Raw genomic sequence first — 20,283 nt, forward strand, 5'->3', positions numbered from 1 at the left:
GAGATATTACCAGGAAGATTATTACGGGTGGATGTTACTGTGAGTGAAACAAGTTTTTCTATGTTTAATGTGTATGCTCCAAATGAAGGTAGGGAACGCATAGATTTTTTTGGAAAATTGTCAGACGCGTTGGCACAGTGTCCCCAGAACAATATTATCATGTTGGGGGGGGATTTCAATTGTACTTTAAATCAGGAGTTGGATAGGAATCACAATGAACCTCATCCTTGTTCAGCTAAAACCCTTAAAGGTGTAGTTGATACATATAACTTTGTTGATCTGTGGAGAGAAGCATTCCCTAGGCTTAGACAGTATACTTGGCTAAAAGTAAACTCAAATAATATGTCTGGAGCTAGGCTTGATCGTTTTTATACTGAAGCATGTCATAGGGAAAGATTTTTTAGGAATTCTATTTCACCTACTTTTCTCTCAGATCATCATTATATTTCTATGACCGCTTCTGTTGAGTCCACCAAATCTTATAAGTCACTCTGGCACTTTGATATTAGGCTACTTCAGGATCACTGCTTTATTCACTCTTTTCATCTCTTTTGGAGTGCTTGGAGAGAGGAGAGAGTTAATTTCCCATCAATAAGTCAATGGTGGGATGTGGGCAAGGTGCAGATTAAGATTTTTTGTCAGCAGTATACTGCACATAGCAGAAGTACTCTAATAGGAAGAATGAAAGCTATTGAGCAAGAAATTCTTGGACAAAGCAGTAATCATACTACAGGTTCTTTCTCAAGTGATTCTTTTGAGAGGAATAAATTTCTCCTACGCAGCTTGGCTGAAGAACAAGGCAAAACAGCACTTTTAAGGGCTAAGTTTACCCGCTTAAATGATATGGATTCTCCTACTGCTTCTTTCTTTGGACTTGAAAAAAAGCAGAGAGAGCATAAATATCTTCATCAATTGAAACTCCCAGATGGAAGAATATTAACAGAACAAACTGAAGTTAATGCTTCGGCTATTGCTTTTTATGAAGATTTATATCGTTCAGAGCCATGCAATGAAGAAGAAGTTGATGTACTTTTAAATGATTTACCACAATTGTCAGAGAAGGATAAGGCAAATCTTGAAAGATCTTTATCAATGGCTGAACTTTCGAAAGCTGTTAAGGAGCTAAATTCTGCAAAGTCACCTGGGTTGGACGGCCTTCCAGCAGAGTTTTATAAAGCTTTTTGGAATTTAATTGGCCAGGATCTGCACAATGTTTTTGGAGAAAGCATTAAAAGAAAGATTCTTCCTCTAAGTTGGCGGAGAGCGGTATTGACTTTGATCTTGGTTATTTAAAGAACTGGCGCCCCGTTTCCTTGTTGTGTGTGGATCTCAAAATCTTCTCAAAAGTTTTGACTAACAGACTGAAGGACTGCATAGAAACTGTTATTCAAAATGACCAGTCGTATTGTATTCCTAACCGAACCATTTTTGACAATCTTTTTTTGGTTCGGGATATAATTGCAGTGGCAAAAAGACATAACCTGGACATAGGATTTCTGTCTTTAGATCAAGAAAAAGCCTTTGATAGAGTGGACCATCTTTATTTATTTAAAACTCTTGAGGCTTTTGGATTTGGTCGTCGTTTTGTGTCTTTCATCAAGCTCATGTATACTGATGTTTATAGTATGTTAAGAGTAAATGGTACATTAACAAGACCTTTTTCAGTGACAAGAGGAATAAGACAAGGGTGTCCTCTGTCAGGTTTACTCTATGCTATTTCTATTGAGCCTTTATTAAGACTGCTGAGAGAGAGACTATGTGGTGTTGGGGTCCCTGGATACCCTAAAATTCCCCATGTAAAACTCACAGCATATGCTGATGATGTCACTCTCATAATTAGGAATTCAAATGATGTTGACAATGTGATTTCTTGTCTAAATGTTTTTCGGAAAGCTACCTCTGCACGTATAAATTGGGAAAAATGTGAATCTTTCTTAATGGGCGATTGGTATGATACAGGACCTCCACAGCTGCCAAAGCAGTGTAAATGGGTCCAAGATGGTATTAAAATACTTGGTATTTATCTTGGAACTGACCAGTATATGGAAAAGAACTGGGAAGGGGTCATTGACAAGGTGACTGGTAGAATTCAAAAATGGAAGTGGATTCTTCCCCAACTTTCATATAGGGGAAGATGCCTGGTAATCAATAATCTGGCTGCTTCAATGCTGTGGCATAAGGTTACAGTTTTAGACCCCCCTAAAGATATACTCTTAAAGATCCAAAAGAGTTTTATTAATTTTTTTTGGGATGGCCATCATTGGCTTCCACCTGGCATTTTGTATCTTCCTGTTGTAGAAGGTGGTCAAGGTCTTATACATGTTCAATCAAAAGTTAGAGCATTGAGATTACAAACTTTGCAAAGATTGTTATACTGCTCTGATGATTGTATGCCATGGATTTATTTTTGTTGGTATATTCTTAAAGATCTAAGAGGAATATGCCTTGACAAAGAGATCTTTTTAACTGAGAAAACTTTTGTTGGAAATGTGTGCTGTTCTCTTTTACATTTTCATGCATCAATTTTTAACTCATGGAGCTTGCTAAAATTATCAAGAGTGGATGATGAACATTATGGGTGTAAAGAACCCTTGTTTTTCAATCCACTATTTAAAGTACAGCCCCCATTATCAGACTCTGTTATCAAAATGTTTGAGAATGCAGGAATAACTAGAGTTATAGACCTGCTTGATATAACAAGAGGTCAGTGGCGTACAGCACAGTCACTTGCTGATCAGGTTGGGATCAGGTCAGTGAGAACAGTTGATGGGATTGTTAAGCGTTTCAAAGCTGTTTTCCCATCAGAATTTATGTTATTTATAGATTCTGTCCTAACTGATGGTCTAATTTTGAAGACATTTCCTGCATTAGAAGTTGTCCCGAAAAATGTAGGATTGGAAGAGAACACTGAGGGTTTTCTACTAAAGGGTTTTGAGTTTTTGGACTTCCAAACTATAGAGAAGAAAACTGCTTATCATATTTGTGTTAAATCTGAGCACGCTTGCCAGTTAAAGGAAAGGATAGATACTAAATGGAGGTCTTATTTTTCTGCCCCTAAAGATGTCAATCCCTCATGGCGAGTTTTGTATAAGCATCCTATTCCTAAGAAATGTGGTGATTTACAGTGGAGAATACTTCATAGTGTACTGGCTACAAATATGTTTGTTTCTAAATTTAATGAAATGGTTTTACCTGAGTGTTCTTTTTGTAAAGCTCCTGAAACAATATTTCATCTTTTTTGTGAATGTTATAGGTTGGTTCCACTTTTTGTACTTCTAGAACAAATATTTTCAAAATTGGGTTTTTCTTTTACAAATACCCTTTTTATATTTGGGTGCAAGTATAAACAGTCATGGCGTGAACAGTGTGTGCTTGCCAACTTTTTAGTAGGTCAAGCAAAATTAGCCATTTTAAAAACACATCAATGTAAAAACTCAGGTGAAGATGTCGACTTGTTGTCTCTTTTTAAATCATTAGTAGAATACAGGGTAAAAATTGAATATGCATATTACAAACAAGTGGATAATGTACCCTTTTTTATGATGAGGTGGGGTGTGAGAGATGCATTAGGGACAATTGATGAATATGATAATTTTTTGTTTGACTGGTGAAATGGTATTTATTTTTCTTTATTTTGTATTTTTCTTGTACATGATTTTGTAAGGTAAAAATGGTGTAAATTAAAAGAGCTCTTAAAAGTCAAAGTCTCTCTCTCTCTCTCTCTCTCTCTCTTCACATAACTTTGACTGTAAAATTATTTAGTTATTGTAAACCATTGCAATATGTGTATTGCAACATGCATATTGCAGCCCTAGTGCTGTGAAAGCCCAAAAAGCAGGTGTTGTGTAATGAACGCCCAGAACTCAAAAACTTGTATGTTTTTAGTTGAAAACAGTGGCATGTAAACAGCCCCTTATTTAACAACCCGTTTGTTCCTGTTGGACAAGTTGGTCTTTGTTTACAATTGGTTGAATGTAAACTGATGAAATGGTGGCCTAAAATTGACTGATGGGATTCATTATCCACCTTATGATTCCTCATGATGAGGTAAAATAGTGACATACAGCCTCCAAATTCAGCTTACAGTACTGTATATTTGTTTATTTACAATGTAGGGTTTTGTGGACTGCCTGAGTTTGGAGAGAATGTCAAACAAGCAACAAAATTAGACACAAACAAATTCCCTGATGGATCCACAGTAGAATTTGAATGTAAATCTGGATATAAAGCAGCTGATTTGAAAGCCTCCAAGTTTGTTACCTGTATGGGCACAAAGTGGACAGATCTGAAGCTCAAATGCGAAGGTAACTACTGGCCCTGCTTGTGCTGCTTTTTGTTCCAAAACTTTTTAGTAAGACAAATCAATATGCTCAGCAAAATGCTTAAAGGGGACAGAGACTGAAAAAACATTTTTACCTTGTCTTTGTTGAATAATGGTAGTCTACCCGCATTCACGAACATACAAAAAGTTCTAGACATGCTAAACATCTCAGTCTCATAGAAATTCCTCTTTTAGAAATGTCAGCCAGAAAACGGCCCAATCTGAAAAACTGATGCTTATGACATCACAGGCATCTCACTGCCCCCTCCACTTTAAAATAATTGGCTACATTTTTAGAGTGGCAGCAAAGTCAGCCAATCAGTAATGAGATTGCAAGTTAAGCCAGTAGGGGGAGCCAAATAGGTGCAAAACCACTTGTTTAAAATCTCCCACCCTAATAGAGCTATCTGAGAGAGGTTTTTAGGAAGCTTCTAAGGCAGGGGTGGGCAACTCCTGGTCCTGAGGGCCAGTGTCCCTGCAGGGTTTAGCTCCAACCCTAATCAAACACAGCTGAAAAATTGAATTGAAGTCTTCAGGACTGTTTGAAAATGACATTCAGGTGTGTTTGATTAAGGTTGAAGCTAAACTCTGCAGGACTGTGGCCCTCGATGCCCACCCCTGTTCTAAGGCATTACAGACCCAAACAAAAAAATTTTTTGTCTACATGTCACCTCACAGAACAAGGATAAATACTCTGTTCAATCATTCTATGTCACCTTTAACCTTGTACTTATCTATTTAACATAAGAAAAATATGTTTGCACAAGAAGTAGCAACAATAATTTTTGGTTGGTGTGTCAATCTTGAAATGTTCTGCTGGCTGACCTTTTTTGCTCTTGTGGTATATATGACTTTAAGTTCAAGTAGTGCATGTTGCACCCTGTCTCTTGGTGTGTTGTATTTCTGATATTTGTTCTGCATCTGTATGGTTCCATCTGTATTGTTCATCTTTCCTGTGCAAAGGTTTTAGCCAATCATAACTGACAAATACCCAGGATCTTTCTCATACGGTGCATGGCTTTCACGATGTCTTGATTTTAAATGATAAAGGAAACTTGTAGTGCTGTATGTTTTTGCGTCTTTTTCTGACACTTTAAAATGCTTTCATCAACATGTTTGCTGTATTTGCGCTATTTTCTGAGCTGGTCGTTACTTGATTGCGTCATCAAAGATCTCATTGTTCGGTAAAATGTGTGTGTTCTTTTCACTTGTTCGGCCAAACACCAAATTTTTTTTTGCTATTTTCAGCAGAATAATTTTGGTTGCCAGTTATTCTGTGCATACCGAATAAAAACTTGATTTTCACCACAGGGGGACTTTAACATTATAACAAATAATCAAAATCATCTGGCAGTATTTGCGATGCAGTATTAGGGCAGCTTGTTGTGATGTAGAAATTTGTAATAAAAATACTAGACTAAAATGTAGAAACATAAAAAGAGGTCAGTTTACCCTAAATTTGTGTAAAGTAACTATACTTTTGTGGTTACAGTAGTGTTTCTCTGTTTCAACATGTATTGTTCAATTGATTAGATCAGTTAAGGCGTGTTTAATAAAAATAAGTTTGATCAACGTCTGTGACGTTTAAAAGAGTGTAGCCGGCAGCTGTACACACTGCCATAAGTGATTGATCTGGTTATGTTAATACCAACTGTACACGTAGTATTTCCAGTCTTAGATTACTGAATTGCCCTAGAAATGAGATGAAATTGGATGGTTAAATTATTTTTTCTTCTTTTCAGCAATAAATTCTACTTCAAGTGTTAGTTTTATTTATCTACCGGTATTTATTTTATTCTTGCATAGTTTTAATGTCAAAATGACTGATCTTTTCAATAAAGAGCTGATTCGATCATCTTTCGATTCTGGTTCTGTTTAAAGTGTTTGGATAGGGTTGGGGATTATAATGCTATATTTTTAGGAATATGGTGAGCCATGTCTCTGCTTTATATTTAATGGTTCAGTTAATATGCTTTAATAATTTTCTGTTTTGTTTATTTATTTTTAAGATGAAAGTTTTGATAAGACAGGTAAGCATCACATTATTTTATTATAACATATATAAATATATGTATACACCGTGTTATCTAATATTAAAATGTTTTTCCCATTTTGTAATGGCAAACAGCCACCGTTATGTGCGAGCCCTTTAGTCACAGTTGTATTTCTAATGCAAAACCATCTTTTGTAGTTGTTAATGTGTTTGAATGATTTTGGTATTTTATTTGTAATGTGTAACTAAAATATATTTCCTTCTTGTTCAGCACTTGGTTGGAGTCTGGGTGTGCTTGGGCTTGTGGCTGTGCTTGTAGCTGTGGCATGTTACTTCAAAAAGAAAAAGTAAGTTTAATGCACCACTTTGTGTCAGTTGGTCCACACCAACTGCTTGTCTGCTTTGTTGTCTGTTTTCTTTTCTTTGGTGCTGACTCATTTTGACACTCTTGAACTCCTCAACATCTTATTATCCTCTTAAACTGTCTTTACAAGGCATGAAAGTGACAAGCAATAGAGGGAATCTCTCTCGTTTTATCAGCGTTTCTGTCCTATCCAGCCATAACAGCTAGGGGACAAGAAACACTGTAGTTTGTCCTTGGTTTAGTTTCTATTTTTTTCCGTCCATACATCAAATTCAGTCCCACACCAGTATATTAAACCCTAAAACTGATCAACTGTGTAGTGTATTGTCAATGCACAAGATTCAGAGAACTACTCCACACATTTTCCTGATTGCCTGATTTTATTTCACAGCACTTTCAATGACTAATATTGCTTGTCACTGGTGTCTTGTAGCATCTGCATAGCACACTGTGTTAGGCAGTACTACAGTAATAATAACTAATAGTAAAAAGTTGTATGTAAAAGGAAAACACCACAGTTTTTCAATATTTTACCATGTTCTTACCTCAACTTAGACAAATTAATTCATACTTATCTTTTTTCAATGCATGCACTTCATCTTTGTACAGAGCCTCATAAATGTGTAAGCATTTAGCCTAGCCCCATTCATTCCTATGGCTCCAAACAGGGATGAATTTATAAGCCACAAAACACTTCCATGTTTTCCCTATTTAATGACTGTTACATGCGTAGTTACACAAGTAAGTATGGTTGGCACAAACTGAAACTTTTGTTTGGAGCCATAGGAATGAATGGGGCTAGGCTAAATGCCAACACATTCACAAAGTGCTTTACAAAAATTAAAAGTGCATGCATGGAAAAAAATAGGTATGTATTAATTCATCTAAGTTGAGGTAAGAACATTGTAAATATTGAAAAACGGTGGTGTTTTCCTTTTAAAGGTTGAGGTGGAAGGCTTGGGTAAAATTTCCATGGGAAATGTAGATGCGGTTTATTATTTATAGCTACTTAATTTAGATGACAAATATAACTACTATAAAATTCAGACTAAGCAAATGTACAGTAAACAATCATTCCTATTTAAGTACGGAGATTAGTAAAACAAAAATTTTACTTGAAAGATTTAAATAAATTTAGTACTAAATATACTATATTGTCACGTGTATGAATTTAATATTCGTCATTAATTTTATAAAATTAAAGTAGTATGGATGCTTCAGGGGCCAAAATACAAACACTGGCTGAACTCTGCCAAATAGATAAGTGTGAAGTTCCCATGTGAATGTCTTTTGGACTTTTATGAATTTTTGCAATCACGTATGTTAATAGACTATATTCAAAACTGCATGCTGCTTTGTTTTGGTGGTGGAGGCTTTTCTGTGTTGGTCTGTCACTGGTTTGGGGTGAGGTTTTGCGAGTGCGTAGTTGGGCTGAGGTTAAGCATATCAAGATATTTAGTCACGCACATTTTGACTATCACCGAAATTCTGGGTTGCAGCTCAAAACACGAAAAGGTGCCGACTGGAAATGGAGAGGAAGATTTATAACACCCTTACTTCCCTTACTCGTATGGTAAGAAATGGGCAACTATGCAACTTTCTTCATGATTTGTTATTAAGAGGTCTAGAGGTTTCATTAGTAGACATGTTTGTGGTGACACTGCCCTTCTGTTTGGCTTATATGATGACATATGTGTTTCACAAGGGCTATTGCATAAAGTCTAAAAGATACGTGGGAAAATATTTCTTTTTATATGTATGGTCATCATGTTTGAGAGCTAACTGCAGGTAACATTGCAATCTGTAAGGCTGTTTATACCTGGTATTAAGATCGGATCACAAGTGGACAAGAAAGACACATTCACGGTTACATGTGGTATTTTAATAAATTTTTCCACTTTTGACTGCTTCTATCCAGATTACTGAGGGAGTTGACATTAAGATTAACATTGAGATGGGTTCTAGTGTTAAGAGAGCGCTTTAACTTCCTGTTAAATGAGGACCCTAATGCACCCTAATGAGGAAAGCATGCCCGGGCTCGGATCGGTCAAAGTAGTGTGAGTGTATGCGGGTAGGGAGGGAGGACAAACGCACTCTGGCACGCTTTGGTTGGGATAGCCCTAATATGAGTGCGCCCTGAGTCAAACTTGAGTGCCAACAAAGTCTAAGGTGTGAACCCATTTCTATGATAATGAAGAGGTCAGTTATGTTGATGGGATTTAGGCTGATAAAACTTCAGGATTGGGAGTGGCTCTGCTACTTCCTTTACATTCTTTATTGAAAGTTGAGAGCTTTGTTTCTATTTTTGGGGACTGCGACTTGTATCAATGCAATCTAGTTTTAACAATTGTCAGTCTTGATGACTGGCGCGCACGAAAGGATACGCTCTGATTTAAAGATTGCTTCTTGCAATAAAGACTACAGCTCAAGGAAAAGTCTCCTGGTTTTTTGTTAAAGACATTTCCAACACACAGCAGAAGACCCCTTACCATAGGTGTAATTGTGCATCTTATTGCATGGTTTAATGTTTAGTGCCAATCTTTTAGTTTATAGTCTGAGTTTGGTATTACTGGAAGTACTAAAAACATGCTTCTTAAAGGGACACTCCACTTTTTTGAAAATATGCTCATTTTCCAGCTCTCCTAGAGTTAAATATTTGATTCTTACTGTTTTGGAATCCATTCAGCTGATCTCTGGTTCTGGCGATACCACTTTTAGCATAGCTTAGCACAATCCATTGAATCTGATAGACCATTAGCATCACGCTAAACAGTAACCAAAGAGTTTCAATATTTTTCCTATTTAAAACTTGACTCTGTTGTAGTTAAATCGTGTACTAAGACTGACGGAAAATTTAAAGTTGCGATTTTCTAGGCAGATATGGCTAGGAACTATACTCTCATTCTGGCGTAATAATCAAGGACTTTGCTGATGTAACATGACTGCAGCAGGCATAGTGATATTACGCAGCAGCCGAACATAGTACCTTCAGTAACTTTCAATGGCCAGACTATTTTCGAGCACTACTTAATATCACTACGCCTGCTGCAGCCATGATACATCAGCAAAGTCCTTGATTATTACGCCAGAATGAGAGTATAGTTCCTAGCCATATCTGCCTAGAAAATCGCAACTTTTAATTTTCCGTCAGTCTTAGTACACGATGTAACTACAGAAGAGTCAAGTTTTAAATAGGAAAAATATCGAAACTTTTTGGTTATTGTTTAGCGCAATGCTCATGGTCTAATCAGATTCAATGGATTATGCTAAGCTATGCTAAAATTGGTTCCGCCAGACCTGGAGATCAGCTGAATGGATTCCAAAACGGTAAGAATCAGATGTTAAACTCTAGGGGAGCTGGAAAATTAGCATATTTTCAAAAAAAGTGGAGTCTCCCTTTTAAGTAAAGTGTCTATTTTATAGTATTGTTTATTTTTCAGAATACTAAACTTGCCTGATTTCTCATTCTGCCTCGAACCTGTAAATGAAATGAATTACTCAGTCAATTTTTAAAATCGGTTACTTTATCATTTTCTTTTACAGATCTAATAATAGCGATGAAGTTCCCAAGGAGAAATGTTAGGTGGAAGGTGAAGATGCCTCAAAATGTATCACACAAGACTGTTTCTGAATCTTCACTAGAACATCTGAAGATCCACTGTTGTGTGTCAAAGCCTGTCTTAAAATCACTTCACCCAATACCAAATGCCAACTTTTTTTCTGCATTCTGTCTTTATACACTGAGAAAGCTCTCTTCATACAAACGTCATCTTTAATTTACGTTTATGAAGGTTTTTTATTTATTATGTAATTTTATTTTGAACTCCTGATGCACTTGAATGATTTGATCACCCTTCATCCCAAACAGAACCCAGTCAAAATGGTTGTGCTTTAAAACGACACTTATTTTGTATTAATATGTCTGGTTTCAAAAATATAAATATCTTAACTGGAGTAAATGCATGGACCCATACAGAATGTGATTTGCTGTGCAAATTTTAAATTGGAGTGAGTGTTACCTAAAAGTGCCTTTTTTATTAGATTGGATCATTGTATCCTTGAAATAAGGCTTGTTAAATTTGTGTTATAGTTATTGAATTTACTATGTTAGGCCAAATAATCAGTTTAAATTATTTATATTTCTTGTACAAATGTGAATGGATTGTTTTGTTTATAATTGTTTGGAAATACTTAAGAAATAGGTATTTAACCACTTAATAAAAACTGCACTATTAAAATTGTCTATTTTAGAAACAGGTTCAAGTGTGTAGATGGTTTTTTAATGGTAGTTTATAAACTCCAGATTTTCTTTTTCGTTATGCAGAGACATAATTGATATCGATCCGGTAAACTGACAGTTTATTATTATTCAAAGCAAAAATAAAACAGTTTCTTTTTTAGCATGATGTTATTAATATTGTGTTACAAGAAGTTTCAGAAAACCCTTTTAAATTTGATCTGCAAAGTCTTTAATGCTCCTCTCAATACTGCATGGGTTCCTGACACAAAATAGACTAAGTTGTTTTCTTTTAATGATTTATGCGAAAGTTGCTGAAGCTTTAAATTGTTATATTTTCTACTTATAATGTTGAAAGTTTGTTTGCTTAGCAGTTAATCTGACTGCCTGTTGTGTTTTGTAATGGTTTTCATGCAAGTGTACTGCTATTGTAATTGTACATTTATTACATTGTAACACATATTATGACACAACATACATTTCATTCATTCGCATCATTCACTTTTGCATCTAATACTACTGTTGCTTTTGCTCCTCTGGGTCAGATCAGATGAAAATAAAAAGCGGCACAGGCAAAATTAAACGCTTGATTGGGTAACAACTTTCATAATCACTGTTGTGTTTCAGAATCACTTTGCAATAGGAAATAACGAGATAACCTTGCTAAGTTAGGTCAAATACAGGATCAAATGTGTGTACTTTCACTGGATAATGGCATATAAAATAAACACATGCTTTGCTTATCTTGGTACTGAAATTATTTCATAAATGGACTTGTAGAACAGTCTCAATGTTCTTAGATTTGTTTTGGTTATAATGACAATTATTAGTTACACTAAAGTTATCTAAATGTGTAAAAAAAATATTTATGTTTTTAAAATTTATCTCTGACTTCACAAAGCATTTTACACCAGAACTGTTTAGTTGAATCACACATAGTTGTATATAAATGTTGTGAAAATATTTTCATAGCTTTATAAAAAAAAAAACATAACACAAATCTAAAGAACATTTAAGAGCTTTAGTGTAATTTAGCACACACACAAATGTTTGTATTTTTTAAATTTAATTGTTATAACAAATTTGAGGAGGACAGCAAGGTAATAGTTTTACATCAGGTTTTTAAGTATATAATTTACAACTCATAGCACTAATAATGTACTTTATTGACATGAACATGTATAATGTTCATTAAAGGGGTCATATGAGATTTTTTTTTAGATGTAAAAGAAATCTTTGCTGTCCCCAGAGTGCTTATATGAAGTTTTAGCTTAAAATACTCCACATATAATGTATTATAGCATATTCAAATTGCAAATTTGTAGGCCTGAGCAAAAGTGTGCCGTTTTTGGGTGTGTCCTTTAAAATGGAAATGAGCGGAAAAAAATGCAAACACTGATCACAATGATGGTGGTTTGTTATAATTGAAACTCAATTGTGCCGTCAAGGATTATTTCTTTCTCTGGCAGTGCTGTGCTTGAATAGTGCAGATAAAGGGGGCGGTATTATTGTAATTCGCCTTGCTACCTACCTCACAAAACAGGCGAAATCTGAACAACCTTTTTTTCTTGCCGAAAATGGCTTACACAAACAAAGTTACTGAGTTGATCTTGATCACATTTTCTAGGTTGATAGAGGCACTGGGGACCCAATTATTGCACTTAAACATGAAAAAAGTCTGATTTTCACGCTATGACCCCTTTAAAAACAATTTGGCACCTTATTGTAGTCCTAAACTAATAACATATTATTAAGGGAGCACAGTTTAATGACCAATTATTTAAAAAACAAAATGGTCGTAATAAATAACTGTTGATTCTAATTCCTGATCCATTTATTTCCTTTTAACTAGAATTCGCTTGCATACAATGCATCTTTGAAGTACATTTAAATATTGGCAAATCTCAAATTTACAAATACGCAATTCCAGCAGAGGGTAAACCATTAAATTTAAAAGACAATGAGATAAATAATAGTAGTCCTAAAAATAAAATAAAAAACTGTCTGTTGGTCGTGCCATGCTGGTTTTACAGAGGCACATGCATACACGTTTTTAAAACTAGCCTACTCTATTCGAAACCTTTTGAAACTGAACATGCGCATGTAAAGCGAGTGAGAAGTACTGTACTGGCTTATCACTTTCAATAAGCAACTGAAATAAACATTTACCTTAAAATGCACTTTTTTTTAAAAAACATTCAAATATGTACCCTACATCCATGAAATCCTGATTACCAACATAACAGACTGGAATTATTAACATTTATACAAATCAAACAAATGTCTAGCTCAAATCACTCAGACTGAGGCACTGAAATAGCTGGGCCTTTTGGATCATCAAAGCGGTCCATGGTGCGAACTTGCATGATCATGTGCAGGCCGTAGGTGAGGATCAGAACCATGAGCAGAGAGGTGAGCAGACCCATCCAAATCCCCGGAGTAAAGAAACCTGCACAATCACTGGCATATGAGAAATCCCCACCCGCAACACCGAAACCTTGGATCTGTTAAAAACAAATGACATCACATTCATTTAGCTGCCATTACAGGACTTATGTTTGTTAGTTACTCTAATGATATGTAGTTCGTATCATAAAACTTGTCAGGGCAATAAATAAATAACCCTAAAAAAATAGTTCCATTTAACATTAGCTTTTTAATGTTACTCCCTTAACCCATTTACTCCTAAACGCCTAAAATGTTATTCTAGGATAAATACCAGAAAAGAAATACTAAGAATTGTCAACGTCTACCAAAAACTTAATATCTAAGCCTCTGTAAACATCTTTCTAGTAAGTGTGAAATACCTGAAAATCGGTAAAAGACAGCGTGCACTGGATATCGCTTTCAAAAAGGACCAGCAGGGGGCTCTCAGTGCTGCTTATGGTCTGGCAATGGAAGGAATATTCGGCAGGAGAATAGATACCGCTACCATTAAAGACCGCTTTCTTCTCATCAAACTCTAGCACCACCTTCTCCAAGATGCTCCACTTACGAGCAGACACAGGAAAAAAGATGTTGCGCATGGAAAAGCTGGAGGTTTGGAGAGGCATTAAAAATAAAAGTTTACAGATTTTATTCTTCAAATGCACAAAGCATGTGTATCACTAAAAGTGAACCAAACTTGTGTTAAAATACAATGTACTCACTTCATCCTGAGGTTTTGAAACCCGTTAACATTTTTGTAATTTAGGACGAGACTGAAAAATAAGGATAATGCATTTTAAGTGATGCTTTTAATTAAATGATAAATGATATAAAGTATAAGAATATATGCAAACTCAGTGCATCTGACATGTTTTCTTGTAAATTAAGTAAATTAATTGGATTTTATCAACAAATCGGTATTTCTGAATTATTTGTGGCTGGAATTAAAAGTTTTGAAGCGAAAAGTATCTGATGGATTTATCATGAACTCATTTTTGACAGAGGTTGCGTTTAGTGTCCTTTGCATCTGAGCTCATATATTCTCCCATGTTCCACATATTAACCAATTATTTTGAAAGAGATGTCCTTTAAAAAAAAAGCTTGCTCTATTCAGACCTTGAATGGGTGTCAGTGCAAAACGAACTAGTCAAGTTGGCAGAACCACCAAAGGTCTGTGGGCCCAGATCAAACCAATCCCCTGTGTTTTTAACGTTGAGGGTGTCAGCCCAGAGCAGGATACATGGCTTTCCCTCTGTGTTGCTGAATATAACTGGAGGTTTTACAGGTGGCTGTGGTGGTGCCTGAAGTAAAGATCGTCCCACAGAACTTTCTACCATTACTGGGGTCTCCTGAATGACCTACAGAAGATTAACATAAATAAGCTTTTTAGGGGAACAGTTTGTGAGAACCGCCTCTGTGAAGTATATACTACTTTTGCAATACGACGACTTACCGTTGAGGGCTTCAACCCGGTGTATACAGCCGTGTAAGGTACGCCACGAGATTTAAACATGGCGAGAACCTCTCCTATGATTTTATCTAGCAAGGATAGAAAGATTAAACGATAAACGAATACAAATCTGATTCAAAAGACTCAGAATATTGATTAAAACCAATAAAACTCACCATTTTTTAGGAGCAATTCCTTTGAGTGAACACTGAAGTTGGAAACATTGCAAAACAAATCAAAGGGAAGTTAACTTCCTGTTCAATAATTAAAGGTAGGGTAACACATTTTGAAAAATACTAACGGTAGCCGCCTAGCAATGAAATCCCGATCCCACCCTCAAGTCAAATCGCCATCCAAAGTCACGCCTCTTTCCAAACACATGAACACGCACAGATCAGACGGTCACGTCTCATGTCTCATTCACCAGTGAGAAAACTTTGCAGTACAAAGTGAATAACACTTCCAAAATAACCAACATAAACAACTGGTTTACATCAGAATTAGTTTAAGCACACGTTCGATTGTGTAGACGTAGTAACTATATCGTTATGCTAATCCGGAAAACGAACACAAATTTCATAAGCAACACAACGTTTCATCAAAGTAGAATATCTGAATCCATCTCAATACAAACATATCGCGTACCTACCTTACCAAAATAAACAGTGCAACGACCCTTTCAGACCCTTTGCCTCCTGTAGCTGTTTGCATCTCACGGTAAAGCAGTAAAGTTTCCGATGTTAATTTGGGTTTTTGCTCTTGCTGATCCAGGCAGTTTTTGCTGTTGTTGTTATAAAAGATGCATTTAGTTTTGTTGCTCCTGTGTAGGTTGTCAATTCAGCAGAAAAGTTTGCTGTTCTCGCTGTTTACAGACAGAGCGCACGTGAACGCGCCGATGACGTATGGTATCTGCGTGGACTCGCTGCGCAGTGGGAATTCAAATTACGCTTACGTATGAGGGACATAAAAGGAAACGTCCGTTCGGACCGAAATCTATGATTTGTTGAACATTTTTTGGTCCTACGCCTTTCACAGATGACATAAATTTTTACAAATACATTTAAACAACTTAACACAGTGATTGCTATCAGAATGTGAGGAGACTTTTAACCAGCATAACTAAAAATGTTTCAGGATCAAATCTGTTACCCTACCTTTAATTTAAAAGCATGCAGACCTTTAACACTATCTTACCCAGAAGTGTAGGGAAGGTGGAGAGCCAGCAGTGAAGGTTGTGATGGGTTTAGCTTGATTTCCTCCAGAGTGCTCGGGTTGATGTGGACCACCGGGATGCTCAGCTCCCGCTCAAAGAGTTCTGCTACTGAATCTGATGTTGACCATTCAAGAGAAGGCAACACCAGGGGATTGGATGATGCCTGAAGTGCTGCCTTTAAAGGAAAAAAAATAATAAATTGTGTTTATAATCCACATATACAGTACTGTGCAAAAACCTTAAGCCACCATGCAAGACTCACCTCTATGTTAAAAAAGGCACTATCTTGCTTGTTCCCAAACACACCACCATAAACGGTGAAGTCATCTATGCTAAGCTATAAAGAGGGGGAAAGAATACACAAAAATATTATTTGTTAGATTGAATAAATGTATTTACACTTTTGTCACATATGCATGATTAAATTAGAAATTTGCCCAATAAATTGACATGATTTTCAGGGGCTTTATAGTTTAAAGGAACACACCACAGTTTTTCAATATTTTATTATGTTCTTACCTAAATTTAGACGAATTAATACATACCTAACTTTTTTCAATGTGTGCACTTACTCTTTGTACAGCGTGTCGTGAATGTGTTAGCATTTAGCCTAGCCCCATTCATTCCTTAGGATTAGGGCTGGGATAAACGATTATTTTTTTAACGATTAATCTAGCGATTATTTTTTCGATGCATCGATTAATCTAACGATTCATTTTGTCAGTCCGATTCGACTTCGATTCGATTCGATTCTCGATTATCTCCCCATTAATTAAGTAATAGCAAGTTATACATGTTGATTTACATAACTGAATGTAAACATTTCAATATATCTTTATTGCTCTTAAAATTTCAAAATAAAAAAAAACTATACAAGAGCAAAATAATGCATTCTTAGACAGAGGTAGCATTCAATTAAGCATTTGTACTGTACATACTGTGCAGTTAAGTAACCGTATAAAAATCTCAAGTTCAAATTACTTTTATGAGCAAAACCTCTTCAATGTGCCTTTTGATGGTCTGTGTAATTTTTATAACTAGATTTGTTTAATCCACATTGTTTTCGTGCTGTTCTAGTCCATTTAATGACAGATATAAACACAATTATAGACTTAAAAAGCACATATATTATTAAATCTCTTTCTCTTAAGTTTGTTAAGATAGATAAGGACTCATTTACTGCTGGACAGAGAGTGAATGAAAGCGCAGTCTTCTGGCAACAGTGACATATTTCATTGCTTTCTGTTAAATTGCTCAAATGACTGTTTAAAACACACTTGGCATCACATTCATGATTTTATGGTAAAATGACACTTTTTCGCGTAAATCCACGAGCATTTAAACCATAAACAAAGCACTTTCACTTTAATTGAGCGTGAGCAGCGCAGCAGAACCACGCAGAAACGATTGCAGTACTGTTGCTACAGAGCCGCCCAAGTATTTGCAGCTGGCTCCGACCTCCGTTTATATCCGTTTCGAGCCGCGAGCTCGCGCTGCTCATGCGGCGGGGTGCATGCTTGTTAACATGGGCGCTGAAAAAACCATGCGCCGCGCGGCCGCAGGCACTGCTCACCCTTGCTGTGTGAAACCGGCGTGGACTGAAGCCAATTGCGTTGCTACTACTGCGCCGCCTTTTTGGGTCTGACGAATCGACGCGCATATTTTGCGTCGACGTATTTTTTGCGTCGACGTCGTCGATTACGTCGACGCGTTGTCCCAGCCCTACTTAGGATCCAAACAGGAATGCATTTAGAAGCCACAAAATGTTACTGCGCGCCGAGGTCAAAGTGCTGCAAACTAATTTTTTATCCATTTTAAAAAAATCGCCACGTTTTATTTTGTGCCACCATACTTACTCGTGTCACTACTCATGTAACAGTATTTAAATGGGAAAACATGGAAGTGTTTGGTGGCTTCTAAATTCATCCCTGTTTGGATCCTAAGGAATGAATGGGGCTAGGCTAAATGTTAACACATTCACATTGCGCCGTACAAAGATTAAGTGCACGCATTAAAAAAAGATAGGTATGTATTAATTCGTCTAAGTTGAGGTAAGAACATAGTAAAATATTGAAAAACCGTGGTGTTTTCCTTTAACATTCATGCCCTTTGGCACATAAAGCAAAGGTGCATTCAAACTATATTTAATTTTGCGGTATGTTTGTTCTCTGGGTTCGAACCAATGACCTTTGCCTTGATATCTTAGTACATAATACATATTAGTTTTGTCCCCCTAAAAAAATCACCTCTAAGGCAATAAACGACCAATATCTAGCAACTGTGGGTTACTACACATAATCCCATAACTTGACATTTCTGTCCCTCATATTTCTAGTTTGTACGATTGCAACAAAACAAAAATATTGGCATTATTTCAGTACATAGATGATTGCAATTGCACAGGGGTGATGAAATACTGGTATGTCCAGGGAAAAATGGATGGGGAAGTAAGATTGTGGCTCAGTGTCACACTATACTGACAAATCCTGGAACAATGAGGGTAAAAATACCAATGTCTGAGGGGAAGCTGCTGTACTAATAACCCAAGCAGTTTGACACAGTAAAACAGAACTGATACTGCATATATTACACTGTATGATGCATTTATACTTCAATATACTAAAAGTTCTCACCTTATCTTGTTGAAAGAGTAAAACATTGTGTGGGGCAGTGGTCAAGGCAGATTTTAAATAAGACACGAAATTTTCAACAGACACTGCATGGCCAGCTGGTGGCTGGGTCAGATGTGGCAAACTGTACCTGTCAATCAAAAAGTCAATTTAGCATAAACATACAGTCAGATTGCAAAGATCATATGGACTTAAACTATGATTTAAAGAACTATGCAAGACTTTTACCAAACTAGTTTCTATTTCTTAAGGAATTACCAAGGCTACGATATTTAATAAGTCAGCTTTGGATAATATAGATGCGGGAACACAATGCTTGTTGAATCAATGAAGGGTATATAGACGTGTATTTAAAAAGAATTTAAAAGACAGACAGTTAACTTACCCCTCACTGGTCCACATGAGCAGTGGCACTTGAGCATTACAGCTGTGAAATGAGATTATAAATAATAAAACTGAAGCGAAGGCCATTGCTGACATACTCCTACACCGCATTTCGATACCAACTTCCGTCATCCTGCTTTAAAGAGTCACGTGAATAGCAGCGCGTCGATCATGTGAGGTTTTTTTTAGTGGATCATGTGATTCACTGCTGACTTCATGGCCGTTCTCAAACGGAAGGCTGCATCCTCCAGAGGTCGCATTGGCATACAGTTTATTTCTGAATATATTAACTATTATAAAGTTGACTATTATTCTTAGTTGCTCGTAAATTGTTGTAATATGCGTTTGACTTTATTGCTCAGTTAACTGAAATAAACCAGGCTTAATGACGTATGCAGCCTGCATGTGCGACCTCCGGAGGATGCAGCCTCCCGACTGTGAAACGCCAAGAGTACACGCAGCGCTGCGCAGCCAAAGTACCGCGAGAGCAACTCAATTTGACGTCAATTCATGCGCAGTTTGGACAGTTTCTGTTCGTGAACATCCATCTGAGTAGGGCACGTCCAGAAACGTGTATCAAACGTTTAAATAAACTACGTTTGAGTTGTTTTTGCTTTCCAAATAACGGTGGGAAGGGGGTGAATTATATAGCTTTTCATTAGCACTAATAAGAATGTCAGAATTTGAAGTCTAATAAAATATAGATGAATTAAAGAAAGGTGGGACACTTTGAAAATTCACAGTCTGTTGTCTGTTTATTCCTACACTTTCTTTTTTTATGTTTCATATGAAGGATGTGATATCAAATTGTACCAGGAATTCATAAAAATCAGGCCTTTTGGACTAACAATACTCTTGTAGTAATAATGTGCCACTCCATATATTTATATATGCGGAGTTAACATTTGTCTCTAAACATTTTGGAGTGCTGTGGTTTAACACTATATATGCCTACTTTCTAAAACCTAAATATATTGATATGATGCCTCTGTCATTAAGTGTAATTTTATAAAATGTTTAACCATAAAAATATAATATAATATACTCTTAGAATATAACAATGACTGCATTTGCTTTGATAAACCCAAGGAAAATTCCTCATATTGATTATTACCACTTGAATAGGCATATATGAGGCAATGTTGTCGGCGGAGTAATATTGGCTACTGTGACAGCGCCTAGTGTCATTTAGCTCTGGTTTTGGGAAGTGAAAGTACCATCAGACGATCCCAAATGAAATGAATTAGACTAGCTGAGCTTTAAA

At 36.2% G+C, this 20,283-nt stretch overlaps 2 protein-coding genes across 2 annotated transcripts in view; one reads left to right on the plus strand and one right to left on the minus strand.

Moving 5' to 3' along the window:
* Positions 1-11,658, plus strand: part of rca2.1 (regulator of complement activation group 2 gene 1) — a 40,183-nt gene extending 28,525 nt beyond the window's left edge. Inside the window, exons 22-26 of the mRNA XM_073813058.1 lie at positions 4,116-4,304; positions 6,331-6,351; positions 6,586-6,661; positions 8,178-8,251; positions 10,222-11,658. Coding sequence (XP_073669159.1) covers positions 4,116-4,304; positions 6,331-6,351; positions 6,586-6,661; positions 8,178-8,226 — 335 coding nt within the window. The 3' untranslated portion in view covers positions 8,227-8,251; positions 10,222-11,658. The remainder of the gene's footprint in view (positions 1-4,115; positions 4,305-6,330; positions 6,352-6,585; positions 6,662-8,177; positions 8,252-10,221) is intronic.
* Positions 11,222-19,174, minus strand: atp6ap1b (ATPase H+ transporting accessory protein 1b). Its single transcript, XM_065285719.2, has 10 exons — positions 19,021-19,174; positions 18,639-18,765; positions 16,268-16,342; positions 15,987-16,180; positions 14,969-15,000; positions 14,796-14,881; positions 14,459-14,700; positions 14,065-14,115; positions 13,723-13,948; positions 11,222-13,419 (listed from the first exon to the last, which is right to left on the minus strand). Exons 1-10 carry the CDS (start codon positions 19,149-19,151, stop codon positions 13,210-13,212), a joined length of 1,374 nt encoding a protein of 457 aa, XP_065141791.1. The 5' UTR covers positions 19,152-19,174; the 3' UTR covers positions 11,222-13,209.
* Positions 19,175-20,283: the final 1,109 nt, after the last annotated feature.

This window comes from Paramisgurnus dabryanus, chromosome 21 (assembly GCF_030506205.2).
Source record: "Paramisgurnus dabryanus chromosome 21, PD_genome_1.1, whole genome shotgun sequence".
Taxonomy (NCBI): Eukaryota; Metazoa; Chordata; class Actinopteri; order Cypriniformes; family Cobitidae; genus Paramisgurnus; species Paramisgurnus dabryanus.

Coding starts and splice junctions, on each gene's coding strand:
- atp6ap1b (XM_065285719.2), bottom strand. CDS start 19,151: ATGACGGAAGTTGGTATCGAAATGCGGTGTAGGAGTATGTCAGCAATG. Junction 14,882..14,968: donor GGAATTGCTCCTAAAAAATG/GTGAGTTTTATT, acceptor TATCCTTGCTAG/ATAAAATCATAGGAGAGGTT. Junction 13,420..13,722: donor TGTCTTTTACCGATTTTCAG/GTATTTCACACT, acceptor TGTTTTTAACAG/ATCCAAGGTTTCGGTGTTGC.